At 33.4% G+C, this 17234-nt stretch overlaps 1 protein-coding gene across 4 annotated transcripts; it reads right to left on the bottom strand.

The window, feature by feature from the left end:
* Window positions 1-1691: 1691 nt before the first annotated feature.
* Window positions 1692-8448, bottom strand: Cd69 (CD69 molecule). 4 transcript variants are annotated; one of them, XM_003470569.3, is made up of 5 exons: window positions 8312-8448; window positions 5436-5558; window positions 4224-4423; window positions 3801-3904; window positions 1692-2709 (listed from the first exon to the last, which is right to left on the bottom strand). In XM_003470569.3, exons 1-5 carry the CDS (start codon window positions 8373-8375, stop codon window positions 2601-2603), a joined length of 600 nt encoding a protein of 199 aa, XP_003470617.1. In that variant the 5' UTR covers window positions 8376-8448; the 3' UTR covers window positions 1692-2600. The 4 variants fall into 4 exon arrangements, with proteins under 4 accessions (XP_003470617.1, XP_063094205.1, XP_063094204.1 ...); XM_063238135.1 differs by having other exon boundaries at window positions 5436-7987; window positions 8312-8444; XM_063238134.1 differs by having other exon boundaries at window positions 5436-5573; window positions 8312-8438.
* Between the last annotated feature and the right edge of the window lie 8786 nt (window positions 8449-17234).

Here is a 17234-nt window from a genome sequence, read left to right as displayed (position 1 = left end):
TTTTTGTTAACTGTTGTAAACTTCTTCCAAAGTTTAAACCAACTGGCATTATTATTAAGCAATCTTTCGGACCATATGTTTCACAATATTTTTCTCCAGAAATTCATTTACATTTTAATCAGTTATACATTTATATGTTGTTTTCTAGTTGTATTTAAAAAGTTGAGGACAAACTCAAAAAAGATAATTTCTATATTGATATTATAAAGTTTTGAACCGTTATTGTCTGCAACATCTATCTTTTTGGGGGTACTTTATTCTTTTTAAATTATGTCATAGTATCTCTATAATTATATGAAATAACAGTATTTATCTTTTTAAATGAAGAAATTGAAATTACATTGATGAGCAAATAAAACACAGATATTCAATAGTTATTTTAGGCTTATACTACTGTAATTACTAAGGTAAGTGAAATTTTTGTATTTAACGTTTTGAAAACTATGCCGAGTTTGACTATTGGTGTAAAAAGATAGTGAATCTATGATAGGCTTCCATAGCACCCTCCATTTTTCCTATTTCGCCCTCTATGGCACCATACTGTAATTGCTTTGCTGTTTGCTTTATAAGTTGACCATAAACTCTGCAAGGCCAATTTTCATGCCAAATATTCTCAGGATGTTAACTTTAAGGTCCACCAGAATAACAAGTGCTTCATAATTACTTACTAAACGAATTACTTTAAAGTCCCTTAAAAATAAACCTACATATCTTATACAGAAGTCTGTTTTATGAATCAATATTGCTTTATGTAACTGTGAAAGTTGATTATATAGTGTTTTCATTTGTAATAAGCATCGTCAATATTTAATAAAATGAGTTCTACCATGAGCCAGACACCGTTTTAAAGTCATTCTGATGTACTGATTTAACTTATAATTAAATGCAACTGAATTTCAAACTAATCCAAAACAGCTAAGTAGCCAGTGGGTGGCAGAAATGAAACTCAGCTTACTGAACTCTCATTTTCTGTCTCTGAGGAGCTACACTTTCCATTGAACTATTCCATAGCACACCAATCACAAGACATTGGTTTCCAGTATGACTCAAGAGTAGATTATTGTTATTAATAATAGAATATTAGAATTTGGAGAGCATCAGTTTCATTTTACAACTATGAGTGCTAAGGAGCTCAAAGGTTAAGGTACTTGTCTATCATTTCTAAGACGAGTCTTAAATTTACATTTTTTTCCATATATGATGGTGTCAGTAACCATTAAAGATACAGTACTATACATTTCCAATCTTCAGAAAAGGAAAATATTTCAAGATACACTTGTGGGACAATTTTGAAAAATCAAAATTTTTTATGACTGAAATAACTAATGAAGATCATGTGTCTCTTAATTTCTATTCAGTGACTTATTTTATGTAAACAACTAAAACACACTTAGCACTTCAGAACCGAAACAGATGTTTTCAGGATGTTGGTTATGTGCAACAAATATTTGTGACCATCTGATGAATACAGGCCTTTAGGATACATGTGCATGGGGGCAAATTAAAATGTAGTTAATAAGGCAAAAAGTTTTACTATAGATAGACACTTTTAAAAGTCATAGTATTTTCTTTTCTGCTTTCTAGTAATGACATACAATTTATTTATTTTGAATGAATACTTTTTGTAAATCATTACATTGATTTTACTTTTATTTTTATATAAATAAAGCAGTTTATAATTGTGCTGAATGAACAAATGAACAAAGATACTTTATTGCACATAGAAAATATTTCACATTAGTATTGCACATGACAAAGCTGATTAGGACAAACACAAACTTGTCAGACATGACTGATACTATTCCAGGATTGAACAATACAGAATATTTCCTGATACAGGTTTCTCACCCTACATATTGCACATTTTCTAAAACTTTTTATCTGCTTTACAAATATTCTTCATAGTCTTTGCTTTCGTCTCTTCTTTCAAAAATGCTAGTGGAAGATATTAAAGACAAGGAAATATGCACTATTGAAAAAGACCTGCCTGCAATTAAGGAAGTTAAAAAGTAAAAGGTTGACACTACTCTTTGGGAAGAAAAATGACAAAGTAACATGGCAAATTTCTGCAAATACAGGAAAATGCTACAAAACCTAGTTCCACGAGCATATATTCATTTGTGAATTCTTTCTAAAATTTAAGAATTCCCTTAAAATCGACATCTGTGTTACTAGTCAAAGATCCATTTACTTATATTCAATATTTACTATCACTGTTTAACTTGTTCACATAGTGCAAATGCATGAGATGCACTCACTGTTGGTAGTTATTGGACAATAAATAATAACTTTAAAACAAGTTATTTTATTATTTATGTACTTTTAAAAATATAAAGTGCATCTAAAAGACTTTATAGTCATTCTTGGACATGATTACCCATCAACTTGTGATATTTTCAGCACATGGCAGAAAGAAATCACAAAGCAGATTTTCCTGAAATTTCTTTGTCCCACAGTTCTGTATGGAAGATAATTTCCAAAATAACACAAAACTTGTCCATCAAGTCTTGATAGAAATTTCTGACCCTGGAGCAGCATCCATTGACACAACTTTCCTTTAGTTCAGTGGTATAGTAAGGCCAGGGACATGTGTTTCCTCATCATCTGGAGGGTTTGCTGCAGATCCAGTGCAAACTCTGCTCACATTCTGTGCTGCTGACCTCTGTGCTGTTCAGAAACGCACAGTTCTCATATCTTGTGAGGTTGAACCTGCCAAACAGTAAAATCAGAATTATTTTCAGTTCCTCATTTCTTTTCAGTTCCATGAAAATACAATTTGTGTTGACATCTTGTTTTCTTTTCTTTTCTTTTTCTTGGTAGGAAATATGAAATAAGTCAATCACTAACATAATCATAATCTAATCTGCATAGGGAAAATAGATAAGAAGTGACAAGAATATATGGAAAAAGTACACAGGACTAACAGCAAAGTGCCCTGTTCATTTGATTGGCGTGTCACTAAAGAAATGATTCTTGGTAACTTTTAAGTTCATAGGTTCTTCAAGAAATGCTTAAAAATTTTTACATATTAAACAAACACACATACTTGTGCATAGCTTTAGGTGCTTTTCAGCCTCTGCAGCCCGCTTGCAGATGTGGGGCAACAGGAAACTTATTAAGAATTTCTTTACTAGAGATATCATTTTAAAATCTTGATATTATATCCGTGTTTGTCATAAGACTATTAAGAAAGTGGAAAATTACTTCAATTTGGGGTTTTCAGATCAATATCAAGCTTATAAAATGTCACTCAAAAATAAAAATTTAGCTGGGATTTAGCTTAGCAGCACAAATGTCTGCCTCGCAATTGTGAGGTTATGAGTGTGATTCCCAGTACAAAAAAAATTAAAATATAATTTAAGTAAAGGTAATGAAAATAGAATTAGTATTTCTAATTCTGGATTTTGAAAATATTGTTCTTTATCCTCTGGGCAGATGAAAGTTGAAAGGAAAAAAGGGAAATTCTTTCCCAAAAATGGTCTCATCAGTCATCATCATAATTATTCTCGGACCATTTTTAAGCTTTCTATTATGATTCTGCAGAGAAAAAGATGACATACAATTCTATTGTATGATGTTAAGTGAGTAGAGAAAATGCTATAACAAAACCTATCTTTAAAGAATTTTGAATAGTATAAACAAAAGAAATTGTTACCGCTGCCCTCATAAATAGGCTATTTAGCCTTTATAGCTAACAGTGTTTTGGAAGGAATAAAGGTGAAATAAGAAGAAAAAATGAAACAAGACAATCTGTCTGAAGTGATAGCCTGAGGAACAAACAGAGAATTCCTGATACTTACCAGCGGTTAAATACTTCGCCATTTGACCATTTCCAAGTCTGACGAGTTTCATTTTTCAGCCCAATCCAGTGTTCAGCTCTACCCGCATACCGCTGTAGAAAGATCTTGAAGCACAAATACATTTTTAAGTTAAACAATTGAGTGAACAAGTGTTCAATACAATTTTGTTTCTCAAAAATTACAATTTGGGATTTTTGCATGGGATCAGCTTTTTGTGATTTCTAATCCTTGCTGCTAATCAATCAAATCCCACTTAAAGACTTTATTAAAATTTCATTTTTACTTTAGACTTTTCATCTAGCTGTGATGAAAATTCTCTGTATGTAAGATACATGCATATTTTTTCACTTAGGAATAGAAAGAAATCATAGATTAACTATATAAAATAAAATAGTATTTTGATCAGTTTATTTTCAATCTTACCATGTCCTTTTCAGAATCAATGACAGCAAGAGTAGCACCATCTTCAGAGCAAGAGTCTCTAGCTGAGGTCCAGTTCCTTGTTGTGGTAGAAAAGAAGTAGCATTTCCTGTGGTATAGAATCCACTCATTGGAGCACGAAGGCACATCGCTGTCTGACAACATGGAGACCTCATATTGGCCTGGGCAGTTGTATTTTCCCACTGTGAACAGGAAAGTGATTTATTTAGTAGCAGAAGAAACCAAATACCCTCATCATGTAAACTTGATGTAGAGAAACTGTAATTGTGAGAAGTGATGAAGGGTGACACCAAAGACATCCATTCTGAGAACAGTAAGAAGAAAGCAGATGCCCATCTCCCTGATGTCTCATTGTGTCTAATCCTGATTGGAGGGGGTCTCAGCAAAGGGTGTCTCTTTTATCCTAATGTAAGAAGCAGGCAAGAAAACGGCAAGGTCAGGGGGAAGAACCCAGAAAATGACCCTTGGACTGAAGAGGTAATGTGCAGTGTAAATTCCAAGTAAAAGTGTGAATCTAATTGCAGAGGTATAGGAATTTGAAGGTACAGTAGGTATAAATCTAAATTGAGAGACCAGGGAGAGATTAACTATTAGTTAACTAACTCAAAGAACAAAAAATGGCTGGGGATGTTTCATAAAGTTGTAAAATTTTTTATTTGTTAAAGATGTAAATATCTTTTGGCATACATGCTATTATAATGGGTATTTTCTATGATTTCACTGCTCATGCTCAGGGAGGTTTTGAGTTTCTAGCTATTACCTTATTAATCTAAACCACCATTCTGTTGCTTTGAAATTAAAGATCAGAGACTGGTTCTCTTATTCGGATTAATCTATGGTTTGGATATTTGTCTTTTCTGCTTGTGAGAAGTGGAAGGTACATGTATTTCCCTAGCTACATATCTATTATTTAAATTCCAAATTAGCCCCCTTCCTTCTAGATATAAACATCTTCTCTAATTTTCTCTCAAAGTAATGTATAAATCTTAACACACTTAAAACTATCACAATAATCATTCAAAGAACATGGAACTATATTTAGTCTTCATTAAGAATTTGGCTCTGTATTAGATATGACATAAACAAAAATTAATATTCCTGATTAATTGGATCAGGTAAACACTGATTTCATTTACTCATGAATGCTTAGAGCTAGAAGGCTTTAAAGAAAAAATGCTTGAAGTGAAGACTCACCAAATAGGGCGATGACAGTAATGAATAAAATGGTAATGAAGACCACAATCAGAACAGCACACGGGATAGGAACTTGGAGAGATCCTTCATGTTGCGTTTCAAAACGGAAGCTAGTGGCATTATCTGAAAAGGTGACAGCTGGTGATGAATTCAGGTAGACTGTTAAGGTTAGGCTTTTGAAAATACTTTGAGTCATTTAAAATTTTTAAAAAGATATTTTCCCATCTCCTCTTGAAGGTCATATAAACGTGAAATATGACATTTGAGTGCAGCCAGAGGAACGGATATGTGGACAAGGAGAACAGTAGTTGTATTAATGAGTATGGGAAAGGTTATTTAAGAGGAATTAGACACTGTGGAGCCTTCTAGGATGAAGGAACGATTCAAGTGGATACATAATTATCATAACGTATCATTTGTACATCCATATGCATAAATTATATTGTAATTAAAAAGCACATACAAATATGAAGCATTTAAATTTTCTAAGTGTTGTCACAGTAATGGAGAAAACTGCTCTATTATGGAACAGATATTGAGTGGAAGTTAATTTTTCATTTACTCTTTTATATAATGATAAAAAAATGTTTAAATTTTCTTTAACTTACAAGAAATATGTGTATGGAAGGATTTAGAAGGGTAGAACATCTACTGGCAAATGAATAAAAGGAAATTGTGAGTAAAAAGGGAAAATAATTTTGTGGTTCAGACTTTGAAACTTGCTATTGAAAGATGAAATATCAAGATTTTTTAAGAAAAAGATCCCCCCAACCATACGCTGGTATGTTCTCAAATTCCCTATTATTATTACTAATTATGGTCTGTAAAACTGAAATGTGAAACGGGTTGATTGACACTTTGACAAAGAAAAAAATCTCTGAAAACGAAAATACCGTTTTTTAAAAATATGGATGATTTCAAAACTAAAAAGGTATTTACATAAGATATAGCTTGACATGTATGTGTTTTTTCCACATATTTCACAAGCAGATGTTGCTTTCTTTACAGTATTCTGTAGACACTATCAATATCAAATTTTGCTTCTTCTAAAGATTCTTTTCTCCTGCACATAGCTGCTTCCAGATTTTGCAAGAGAAGTCTGTAGTTTACTCCTATCTAGTCTTAGTTCTCTGCTTCTCAAAGCAATTCTTCTTTTTTTTTTTTTTATCCGTACACTATTTTCATAAGGAGCAGTCTTTGATAGGTCAGATACCAAGTTCAGAGATCGCTCTAGTTTCATTTTCCGCATGTGAGTCAATCATGCTGCTTGGACCCAAGGCTGCAGTACTCTGCCTCCTCAGAAAGCACTCAGACATCCAAGTAACTAGCACATCTCCAGGCTAGCTCCACCCGTGGGTCCACCCAGGATGTAGGCTATAGAGGTGACTCTCAGGTGACATTTTATTTACATTATTGAGGGCTACTCTTAACCACAGTTTGCCTTGTCACCTAGGTGACAAAACATTTCCCCAACAGCACACTTCTGCTCTGATGATAGGTCCTTTCCTTTAATGGAGAAACTGAACGTAGATCTACCTATTTGTTACCTATTGAATCACCCAAGAATGCCACTGAATGATTGCGCATACTACCAAAACAGCTACAGGTGAAGAATAAACAGTCAACAGAAAATAGGGATGATCCTAGGTAAAATTAAGAATTTCTACATCATGTCCTCTCAACTATGGTTTCTATAATTCAACGATTTTATCATTTCTTTTCCTTAGCAGCTCAGTGGGGCCATAAAGTTGTGGTTCACTCAGCTGCCTAGAAATTTATGTGACTTGTATTTATGGTCTACTAAGTAGATTTTATTGACTTTATGTTCTTAAAAAAGTTGGGTTCGTCAACGGTAATTGATACTTTCCCACAGCAAACTGATATAATAGATGTATGCTCAAAAAGTTTCTTTTTCCAGATACTGTTTTGATTCTGCTGTTTCTAATGAACCCCTTCATTAACTGGGTAGTTCTCACTTACAATAAACCTTAATTCCTGAGTGCTAGTGCCTTGGAAGATTCATTCATTCAGTAGAGGGAGAGGAATAAAAACATCAAGAAATCTTACAGAAGCAAATCAATGAAAAAATTAGGTTACAGAACATAGACTCGATACATAGACACAAGAAATAGAAAAGAGGAAATTCATAAGATGATCACACTTTGATGAAAAATAAAAGAAAGCAGGAAAAATAAAGTTACATAGAATTTGAAGCCAGTGATTAGAAGAGTCAGGTAGAAGAAAGAAATGAAGAAAAGAGATTTCCATGAAAATTAAAATAGAAGACTACATTTTTGAGAACTCCATTTTTTTATAGTCTCCCCATAAAGTACCACTGGATGATGTAAATTTTTAAGTGGTTTTATCATGGCTGTTCCAAAGTCTGAAATCCTGCATACTTCCACCACCTAGAGAATGCTGTTCTGACAATACAGGATGAGGTGACAGAAAGCAGACAAAGGTACGAGGGAAGATAACCAAGAATGTGATTACTTACATGGACAACTGAATTTTCCAGAGAGAGACTATTTCCTGGAGTGTGCACACCATGGCTATAGATATACAAAGGGATGTAGGTGGGCTAGGGCAGGGAGTTTTGCACTTAAATCTAAACGCTAAGATGATAGAAGCTGATTTAAAAGAAAATATCTTTAAAGATTTTCTGAAATTCACCCTTGTAATATCATCCTCTCAGGTATTTTATAGTCTCACAGGTGAAGAGGTACTGTTATCTATCTCTTTCCAGTTATTCTTTTTATGCTTAGTGAAATAGAATCTGTCCAAGTTCTCTGAAAGGCTGTCACATTTTTCCCCTAACATCTTGTATATGATACCGAGAGATATCACTGGCATATAAGAAATCAAGACTTACTTACTTTTTTTCCTTTTCTCCTGATGCAAAGAGCTAGTCTCTGTTATGGAACAGTCTTCAGGATTCATCTTTACTCGCAAGATCGCCAGTTAGTTTCAAGTCAAATCAGCCTGCAGAGACTCTTCCTTGAAGCTCTTGTTCAGTCTGGGGATCTCTGAGGCATCTTAGCATTTATATCTCTTTGAGTATCTCCACCCCCTTCCTTTTATCTCCTGCTTGCCCTGCCCAGCCACTTCTCTTTAATTCATGCTCCAGTGGCCCAGACAATGGACGGTGTGTTGTGGTGAGGTGTGGGTTTCCCTGGCCATCTGAAATGTGGTTTCTCACAACTGTAGGTGTATCATGAAGACAACAGTGGGGATTTTCCCAAACTCACAAACATCCATCTTTAACTTCTTTTTCTAAAAAAACAAGCACTTTAGGAGACAGTATAATCTAAGTGATGAATTAAAGGTTAGACATCCCTGTTTTTTACATGTGAATAGTTTATAGGCAAGCATAACATTTTCCTAGAATCCCATTCATTGATTTATTCATGAATTTAATGACTACTATTTATTGAATAACTGCTATATACTTGATAATGTTTGGGGTCAAAGGATTTATTGTTCAATATGAATTTTTAAATCTCTGACCTTAAAGATCTCTCTCGGGCCTGAAAGTGTTTTAATTAGGAAGACGTAAATAAAATAGCTTTCAAAGTATGCCATATACCCTTCCTTGGGGACTAGTTCTTTTAAGGTATCGTAAGTAGTCGTCTTAAAGCAGGAAATAGAAAGCTTGTGGTCTGGAACTTCCTTGCTCTGTGCTAAAATTGTTTATCTTAAATTACCTCTTTCATTCCATCCTGCTAATGTCCTTGCCATGTTTTACTATTGTTTAGACTGGTTTACATTTACTTCAGTAACATTTTATTCTAGTTTTCAACTATTTCTTGTAGGTTATTCTGTTTGGTTATGGTTGAAATTTGTATAAAAAGCATACTGTTGATCGCATCTAAATGAAACATAATCTACATAGAGACTCTATGTATAGGACTTAGATGGAGAGTAAAATAGCATCATAGTTAATAAACTTGGTATCAAAAATTTTATTACTAGTATTTCTTATTAGAATAAAGTGTTCCTGCCTTCAGCATAAAGCCATAGTGAAAATGCTATGCTTTTGTGTGTTGGAAATCAACATTTAGAGAAGTATGTTGGGTGATCAGGTATATTTGTCTACCCAAGACTCAGTGGTATACATTGGGAGAAAAATCTCTTTATTTCCACTTTATCTTCATAAAATCTTCTCTCAATAATAGCTGGAAAGAAGTTTTTAAGTAACTGTTAATGTTTTGTTGAGATATTCAACTTGTATCCCTTTCAGCCTAGAAAGCTTCCTGTCAAATGTACCATAAAATCCAAAGGCCTTATAGTTAGAAGGATTTGTACATTGAATAACCCCCTCATTCCCTCTCCCACTGTGCCGTTTTCTCTATTAACACTACCCTTTCCATTTATAATCTTTTGATATGGCATAAAAATATCATACATTCTATCACTACAGGGTCTTTTATTTTTTCCCTGAAAGTTTCTTCCTACATCTACTCACATGTCTTGCTTTCCCTTCTATTTAATTCCCTCTTCATTCAAGGGCCACTTGCTTGGAGAATTACTCATCATTAATGAAATGGAGCCACATACTTTCTGCTTCTGTGTACATATTTTTCTTCACATCAGTGTTAATAACCAGTATTGCACCATTGTTTATCATAACTTTCCATACTAGACTCTAAGCTGATTTATGAAAAGGACTTAGATTTGCTCCTTCTGGGTCTTTAGCTTCTTTTCACAGTAACTGGAAACTATGTATTCAACACAAAATTATTGAATGACTGAATGAATATCAATTACAAAGATATGAAAGATAACTAAAAAATCAATAGCATTGCTCTATACAAACAAAAAATCACTGAGAAAGAAATTATGGAAATAACATCTTTCACAACAGCATTCAAAACAGTGAAGTATTTAGGAATCAACCTAACAAAGGATGTAAAAGATCTATATGCTGAAAACTATAGTATTTGAAAAAAGGAGATTGAAGAGAAATTGGAAAGACATACCTTGCTCTTTGTTAGGAGTATAAAAATGGCCATACTCCCAAAACTGTTATACAGATTTAATGCAATGATGATCAAAATACTATTAATATACCTTATAGATCTAGAGAAAACATTCCTAAAATTCATTTGAAATAGAAGTGACCCCAAATAGCAAAGGCAATCCTGGGCAACAAAAGCAAGACCAGAGGCATCACAATCCCTGACTTAAAATTATACTACAAAGCTACAGTGACAAAATCAGTATGGCACTGACAAAAAAAAAAAAAACAGACCTCAGGATCAACGGAAGATTAGAAGATTAGAAGATGCAAACACAACTACAAAGATACTCAACCACCTTATATTTGACAAAGGGGCTAAACATGTTCACTAGAAGAAAGATAGCCTCTTTAATGAATAGTGCATGAAAAATTGGATGTCTACATGCTGAAGACTGTAACTGGACTCATGTTTAGAAACCTGAATTAAACTAAAGTCAAAATGACTCAAAGATCTAAATATTAAAACAGAAACACTAAATCTAATGGAAGACAAGGTAGGTAGAAATCTTGAAGACATATGGGTAGGCAAAGAGTTTGTGAACAAAATACAAACTGTGTGGGAAGTACTTCAAAGAATCAACAACTGGGATCTCTTCTTATTAAAAAGTTATGTACTTCAGAAGAAATCACCAAGAGAGTAAAGAGAAAACCCACAGAATAAGAAAGAATTTTAGCCAGCAGTCCCTCAGACAAAGGACTTATATCTAGAACATGTAAAGAACCCCCAAATGCAAAGACCTAATCCAAAAATGGGCATCTAAAATAACCACACATTTTTCAGATGAAGAAATACGAATGACAAACAAATTGCTCAGCATCACTGGTCATTGGAGAAATGAAAATTAAAACAGCATTGAGTTTCCATCTCACTCCAGAAAGAATGGCTGCCATCAAGAAATCAACCAATAACAAATATTAATGGGGCTGTGGGAAAAAAGGATCATTTCTCCACTGCTGGTGGGAGTATAGACTGGTACAGCCACTGTGGAAATCAGCATGGAGATTCCTAAAAAATCTAGGATTGGAAGTCCCATTTAATCCAGCTATTACACTTCTGGGTATTTTCCCCAAAAAATTGAGAATGTCATCCACAGAGATATGTGTGTACCCATGTTTATAGCAGCGCAATTGTTGAAACAACCAGAATGCCCATCAACTGCAGAATGAATAGAAAGATGTAATATTTTTATACATTGGGATGTTATTCAGCTATAAAAAAGGATGATCTTGAGGCTTCTATAGGTAAATGGAGACAACTTGAGACCATATTCATAAGTGAAATAAATCAAACACACATTTATAAATATTGTATTCTCTCATAGAATAATAAAAAGATATAAAAGATAAAGTATTTATGAAGATCTAGAATATGGAATGCTATGCAGGATTGAAGTATATAGATTTAGACTTCTCCTGGACAATAAACGTATGCATGAATACCATGGATGGATAACAAAGGAGGAGTTAAATTTGATTCTTAAAAGAATTTCAACCTTTATTGCTAATACTTTCTATCAGTTTCTTTGGATTAAAGCAACTACAGCTTTTAATTTTTTTTTTTCATTTTTGTAGTTGGAATATCTTGGTTAATAGCCACATTGGACCTAATTTCACACACCTTGTGAAGAATTCGTGACACAGTATCATGTAATAAATATGCAACATTTCTTAAAATCTCTTCTTTATCTGTGGTGTACAAAAAGGAAGAAAGAAAATGTGCTTTCACACAGTGATTACCTTTTCATGTGTCTTTGCCACTTGTAAAGGATTTCTTGCAAATTGATTAAACTAACCTAGAAATAATATCCCAGTTTTCATATAATTATTAATGTGTCTTTTCCCTTCTGGTGATTCATTTGTAAGTGGAAAATCTGATTTCTCAAGCTGGATATTGATTATCCTTGAAATCTGAATGTTAGGGGACAGTCTGGTAAATCAACATCATAAACACTTTCAAGACAGATACTCATTTTCTATCATTTTCATTCTTGCCTTTTTGCTTCAGGCCGACCACGCTGTCTTTTATTTTCTTTCTTAAAGAAGTTGAAATTTTTTGTCTCATTTTACAAGACATGTTCTTGTTGTTTCTATTCTCAGATTTTTCACGGCTGCTTCTTTCTCTTCGTTTATGTATGACCCCATAAATTACCTTCTCAACAAGACCTTGCCTGACCACTTATATAAACTGCCTCCTATTAACCCCTATTTATTACCTCATATTCTTCTAGTTTATAGAACACATTGTCTTTTGAAATTCTGTAGTTCATTTATTTATATAATCTTTTAAGATCAAGTGATATGTGAAGGAATTTGAATTTTGAAAATTTGATGCCCATGTAATTTTGTAATTTTGGAATTTTGGAAAACTTATTAAGTTTGCCTGGACCAAGCAGGAAGGCAGTAGGACACCCAAACCTAGTACAGCTCTTTTTCGTGGGTGACCTTATATGAACAATCCGGGGGAAGGTTTCAAAAAGGAAATGAAGTAATGTGAGCTAGATGCAAAGTGCTGCAGGGAAGGCAGGATATACAGTCCTTATCAGACAGCAGCTGCTCTAGTGACACATGTTCACAAAGACCACAACTTCCGACCCAAGGCAATTTCCGGAAAAAAGCTGCTCATCATTTAAAATTTTTTTTTTTACTTTTTTCTTTCAGAAGGTGAATTAGGTTTTTAAATGCCTTTAATCTACTTGTGAATCAAAGCTTCAAGTGATTTCATCCTTTATTAAATGAAAGATGTTATATACATTGATAGTTTATTTTTAAAAAACAGGTGTGTTTTTGAGTTGGTTACCATAAAGAGTCAGTAAAGATAATCATGAGTAAATGGGGAATTTCCCATTCAAAACACTTTCCAACCTTCTACGCTTTCTGGGTTAACTCTTTGAACTTTCTTATTTTCCTCTATGATGAAACATCTTACACATAAAAGGAGTTTGGAAAGTCTGAGTTGGTATGTTTCTTCTTGACTTGAGATGGTGCAGGTAAAAACACTGTGTTCAGAGTCTATAATTCTTTAAGAATGGTGAAAGATCAGTTCAGGAAAATACTGGAGTCAATTACTGACTACACTTTAGTGCATTTTGCAAACTAGTTTCAGTCTTTGTAAGTGTGCAATCCAGTTTTAGGGACTAGTTTCAAAGACAGTGGTGTGGGAATTGTAATTTGACATAGAAATTTTAGCACACTATGGTTTAACAAAAGACTATAAGGGTGATTTATGCTTGGAAGAAGCATAAAATTTTAAATTAAAAATGTAAAGAGGAGCTCTTTATCTCACCTCCTGATTTACATAGTGAGACAACAGCTTCCAAGCAGAAGACCTTCAGGACTTTGCCCATTCCCAGAGCAAGTAACCCTGACATTCAATGTCCTAAAATATTTCTAATGGGTCGAGTTGAATTTCACTGAGGCAAGACACCAGAAAATGAAAATGAAGTCCATAAAAGAGAATTCACAGAAAGAATGAGTGTTCAAGGCAGACATGAAAAATAGTAATACTATATTATGAATAACTAAGATTTTATACTTGACAAAGTAGAAAGAACAAATCTTTTTTTAAAAACCTTCACAAAAAACCTTAACGAAACTGAAAAAAGAAAAAATAAAAACAATTAATTTTTAAACTATTAAATAAATTGAATCCACAACTAAATATACTCTAGAAATTAAAAAAAAAAAACAAAAAACAAAAAACAAAAAAAAAAACAAAAACAGTAAAATCCTCAGATCCCAGACAGTGTTATGGTGCAATTTGCAGCACTTATGAAAAGAAGTAATGAATTTACAATTCTTTAAGCATAGTGAAAGATCAAATTAGGTAAACAATACAGTCAAGTACTGATCGGCCTATTCTCATGAAATAATTTTTAGAAATAAATTAGAAAATTGAATTTAGTAGTATATAAAAATATTATATCACAGGAAAACTATGTTTATTGCAGGAATATGGTTTATTTTCTTTTAAAGTCACTTTCCAAAACTTACCACTTTAACAAATTAAAAGGAAAAATGATTATGTTAGAATGTATAAAGCAAAGCATACTGATAAATTTAATCCTTAAATCATGATTATGAAAGTCCATAGCATACAAGGATGAACTACTATTGAGTTTCATCAACTTTTTAAAAGTGGCTGCAAACTCATTAGCTTTTATTGTTATGCATATACGTTTTGCTGGTTGTTCAATGAAGCTGCTGCTTAACCCAATTTGATCTTCCCATTCATATTATAACTGGATTTGAGGATAAAAGTTTCAGCTGCTTGGTAACCCACAGACCACACTTGGCCAACAGTCCAATCATGTCAGTCAAGGAGATGAGTCATGTTGAAGAGCCAAAAAAGAACTTTAATCAGCATGGTGGGAAGCACAAATAAGGGATCTAAACTGAGTCAGCAAGATTCTGATATGAACTTTGGGATTTTTATAGAAAGGGGGGATATAAGCAAAAGCTGGGGATTTGCAAACCTGAGTTGTCTCCACAGCTGGCAGGAAAGGTACTGCAATCCTGCTCAAGGTATCTAGCTGATCAGTATCTTAGAACTGGTTTCACAAGGTCCTGGGAGAACCACTACCACTTGAGGGGTAATTTGATTCCCATCACGAGATAAATGTTTCTACTTCCTACTTCGGGGCAGCCTCATTTCTCACTTGGGGGTGTGAGCTCATTATGGCGTGGGTTATGAGGTTCACCTGTTTGTGGAAGTTGAAGCAGCCGCAGGTTAAGCACAATGACTCCAGCCTTCTAGGCATTGCACCAGATTGTCTGGAACCAGACAATGTGAAGTCTAGCCATCAGATAGATGTCCCTAAATACCTTGAAAAGTAATTATTTTCATGTTTGTGTCTTTAATTTTGACACGGATGAGATAAGTTAGGTAAATTTGGGGCTGATAAGCATTGTAATACTCCTTAAATGATTAACATGCCTGTATGGGGTGCTGAGCAAGGATCCATCCAAAGTTTTAGAGGTAATACAGGAGGCATAGGAGGCGATTAGAGATACCAAGCTGTATCTTGCTTTTAGTTGCCCACTTCACATCTGCAGATTTAGCTTCCATGTCACTACTACAATGTTCTTCTTTATAACATATTCGTATTTTTCCGCTCTTACAATGTTTTTTAAAAATTCTTTTGCACACTTTTTCTTTAAATGAATAGCAAAAGCTATTTCCAGAGAAGCAATGTAAAACTATGACATTAAGTCTAAGAATGTAAGTTACTATGACAAAGAATTAATTGTAAAGAGATAAAAAAGAGAGGAAGAAAATATGAGAGATATTTTTAACACTATTTTCAATTACTTACATAAAAATCAGTATACCAAATTTAACTAATTTACCCAGCTTCATTTGTATAGTAAATACAACTCCACAAGAGCTGTAGTCTGAAGGATGAAGGTGTGATGTGACATTCTTAATTGTCAGTTCCATTGGCCTGGATACCACCTAGAAAAGTGTTCTTCTAAGTGTGTCTATGTAGTTCACAGAAGTGCAACTTTTGGCCTATGTCTGTAACTTTCTCATTCCTCTCTGATACTGTTCCTCTCCTCTGCTTCACAGACACCATGAACAGATTTGCTACCCAACACCCTTCCACCATGATGTTCCTGTATGGTGACAGTCAACCATGGACTGAACCATCTGAAGCATGAATCAAATAAACTTCCCTTTAAGTTATGATAACTTTTTCTAGCCATTGGCAAATGGACTAATACAAGGTACATTTTAAACAGATACAGCAAACCTTTGGTTCAGGTAAGTAATTTGCTCATCAGAATAACATTTTAACATTAAACAATGTGATTTTTGAACTAATATTTTCAGTTGCTGAAGTAATTGTGTTGTCTATAGGGATGTCATTAGTGTCATAATTCTGCCTTGGAACTGATAAAATAAATAAACTAGAATTCCATTATGCATTGAAATTATTTAAGGATCATATAAATACAGTGTTTCCAGTAGACTTTAAACTAATTTCTTTAGTAAGATAAAATTATTGTCAACACTCTAATGTTAAAGTTTTTAGCCTACAATAATAGTAATTATTAAGAGATTTACCATAAACGAAATAGCGAAGAAGTCAACTTTATTAAGGGTTTTGGTTGTTTTCCAAATGGCTAACAACTTCTGCTATTGTACTGAAATAGTTAAAAGAAGCAAAGTAATTCACAAGTGACTTATATAAATGCAAGTGAAATCTTTTTTTGTGTGTGTGAGCTATGTTTTCAAGATTAAATCTCTTCTGGAAGAAATAACTCAATAGCAAAGATTTAGGGAATTTGGTAGATGTTAGAAAAATAGGAATATTCCTCTTTCTTGGTAAAATATCAGAGGAATCAATACAAAAAGTAGGGCTCTATATAAATCATTGGCAATGGGTAATTTATTGTGGGCAATAAAAACTACTGACTTTCTCCTATTTCCAATGAATATTACTATAATTGTCTTACACTAATACATTATTAATCAATATATCATTTGAGTGTACAAATACTTTTTATTGCTTAAGTTTCTGAGCATTGTAGTAGATATACCAAATCAGATACAAAGAAAGATTTAACCTAGTTCTAGTCCTCTAAGACAATCTAAAGAGGAAAAATAAGACCACAGATTTAAAAACAGTAAGGATTGAAATAAAGTGCAGATCAATGATAGAAATATAATGTTATACTGAATCATTTGCTAAATGAAAAGGTTAGGTTAAAAATTCTATAGGAATAAAATAAGTCATCTCAGGATACATTTTAGGAAATACTCCTCAGAGAAGTTAAAG

The sequence above is a fragment of the Cavia porcellus genome, unplaced genomic scaffold (genome assembly GCF_034190915.1).
Source record: "Cavia porcellus strain 051 isolate PalLab524CR breed Dunkin Hartley unplaced genomic scaffold, mCavPor4.1 scaffold_27, whole genome shotgun sequence".
In the NCBI taxonomy this organism is placed as follows: Eukaryota; Metazoa; Chordata; class Mammalia; order Rodentia; family Caviidae; genus Cavia; species Cavia porcellus.
Note: the sequence above shows the minus strand (reverse complement) of the source record. Positions and strands in the feature narration are given on the sequence as shown.

Coding starts and splice junctions, on each gene's coding strand:
- Cd69 (XM_063238134.1), bottom strand. CDS start 8,375: ATGAATCCTGAAGACTGTTCCATAACAGAGACTAGCTCTTTGCATCAG. Junction 5,574..8,311: donor TCAGGAGAAAAGGAAAAAAA/GTAAGTAAGTCT, acceptor ATTCATCACCAG/CTGTCACCTTTTCAGATAAT. Junction 4,424..5,435: donor TACTGTCATCGCCCTATTTG/GTGAGTCTTCAC, acceptor TCCTGTTCACAG/TGGGAAAATACAACTGCCCA.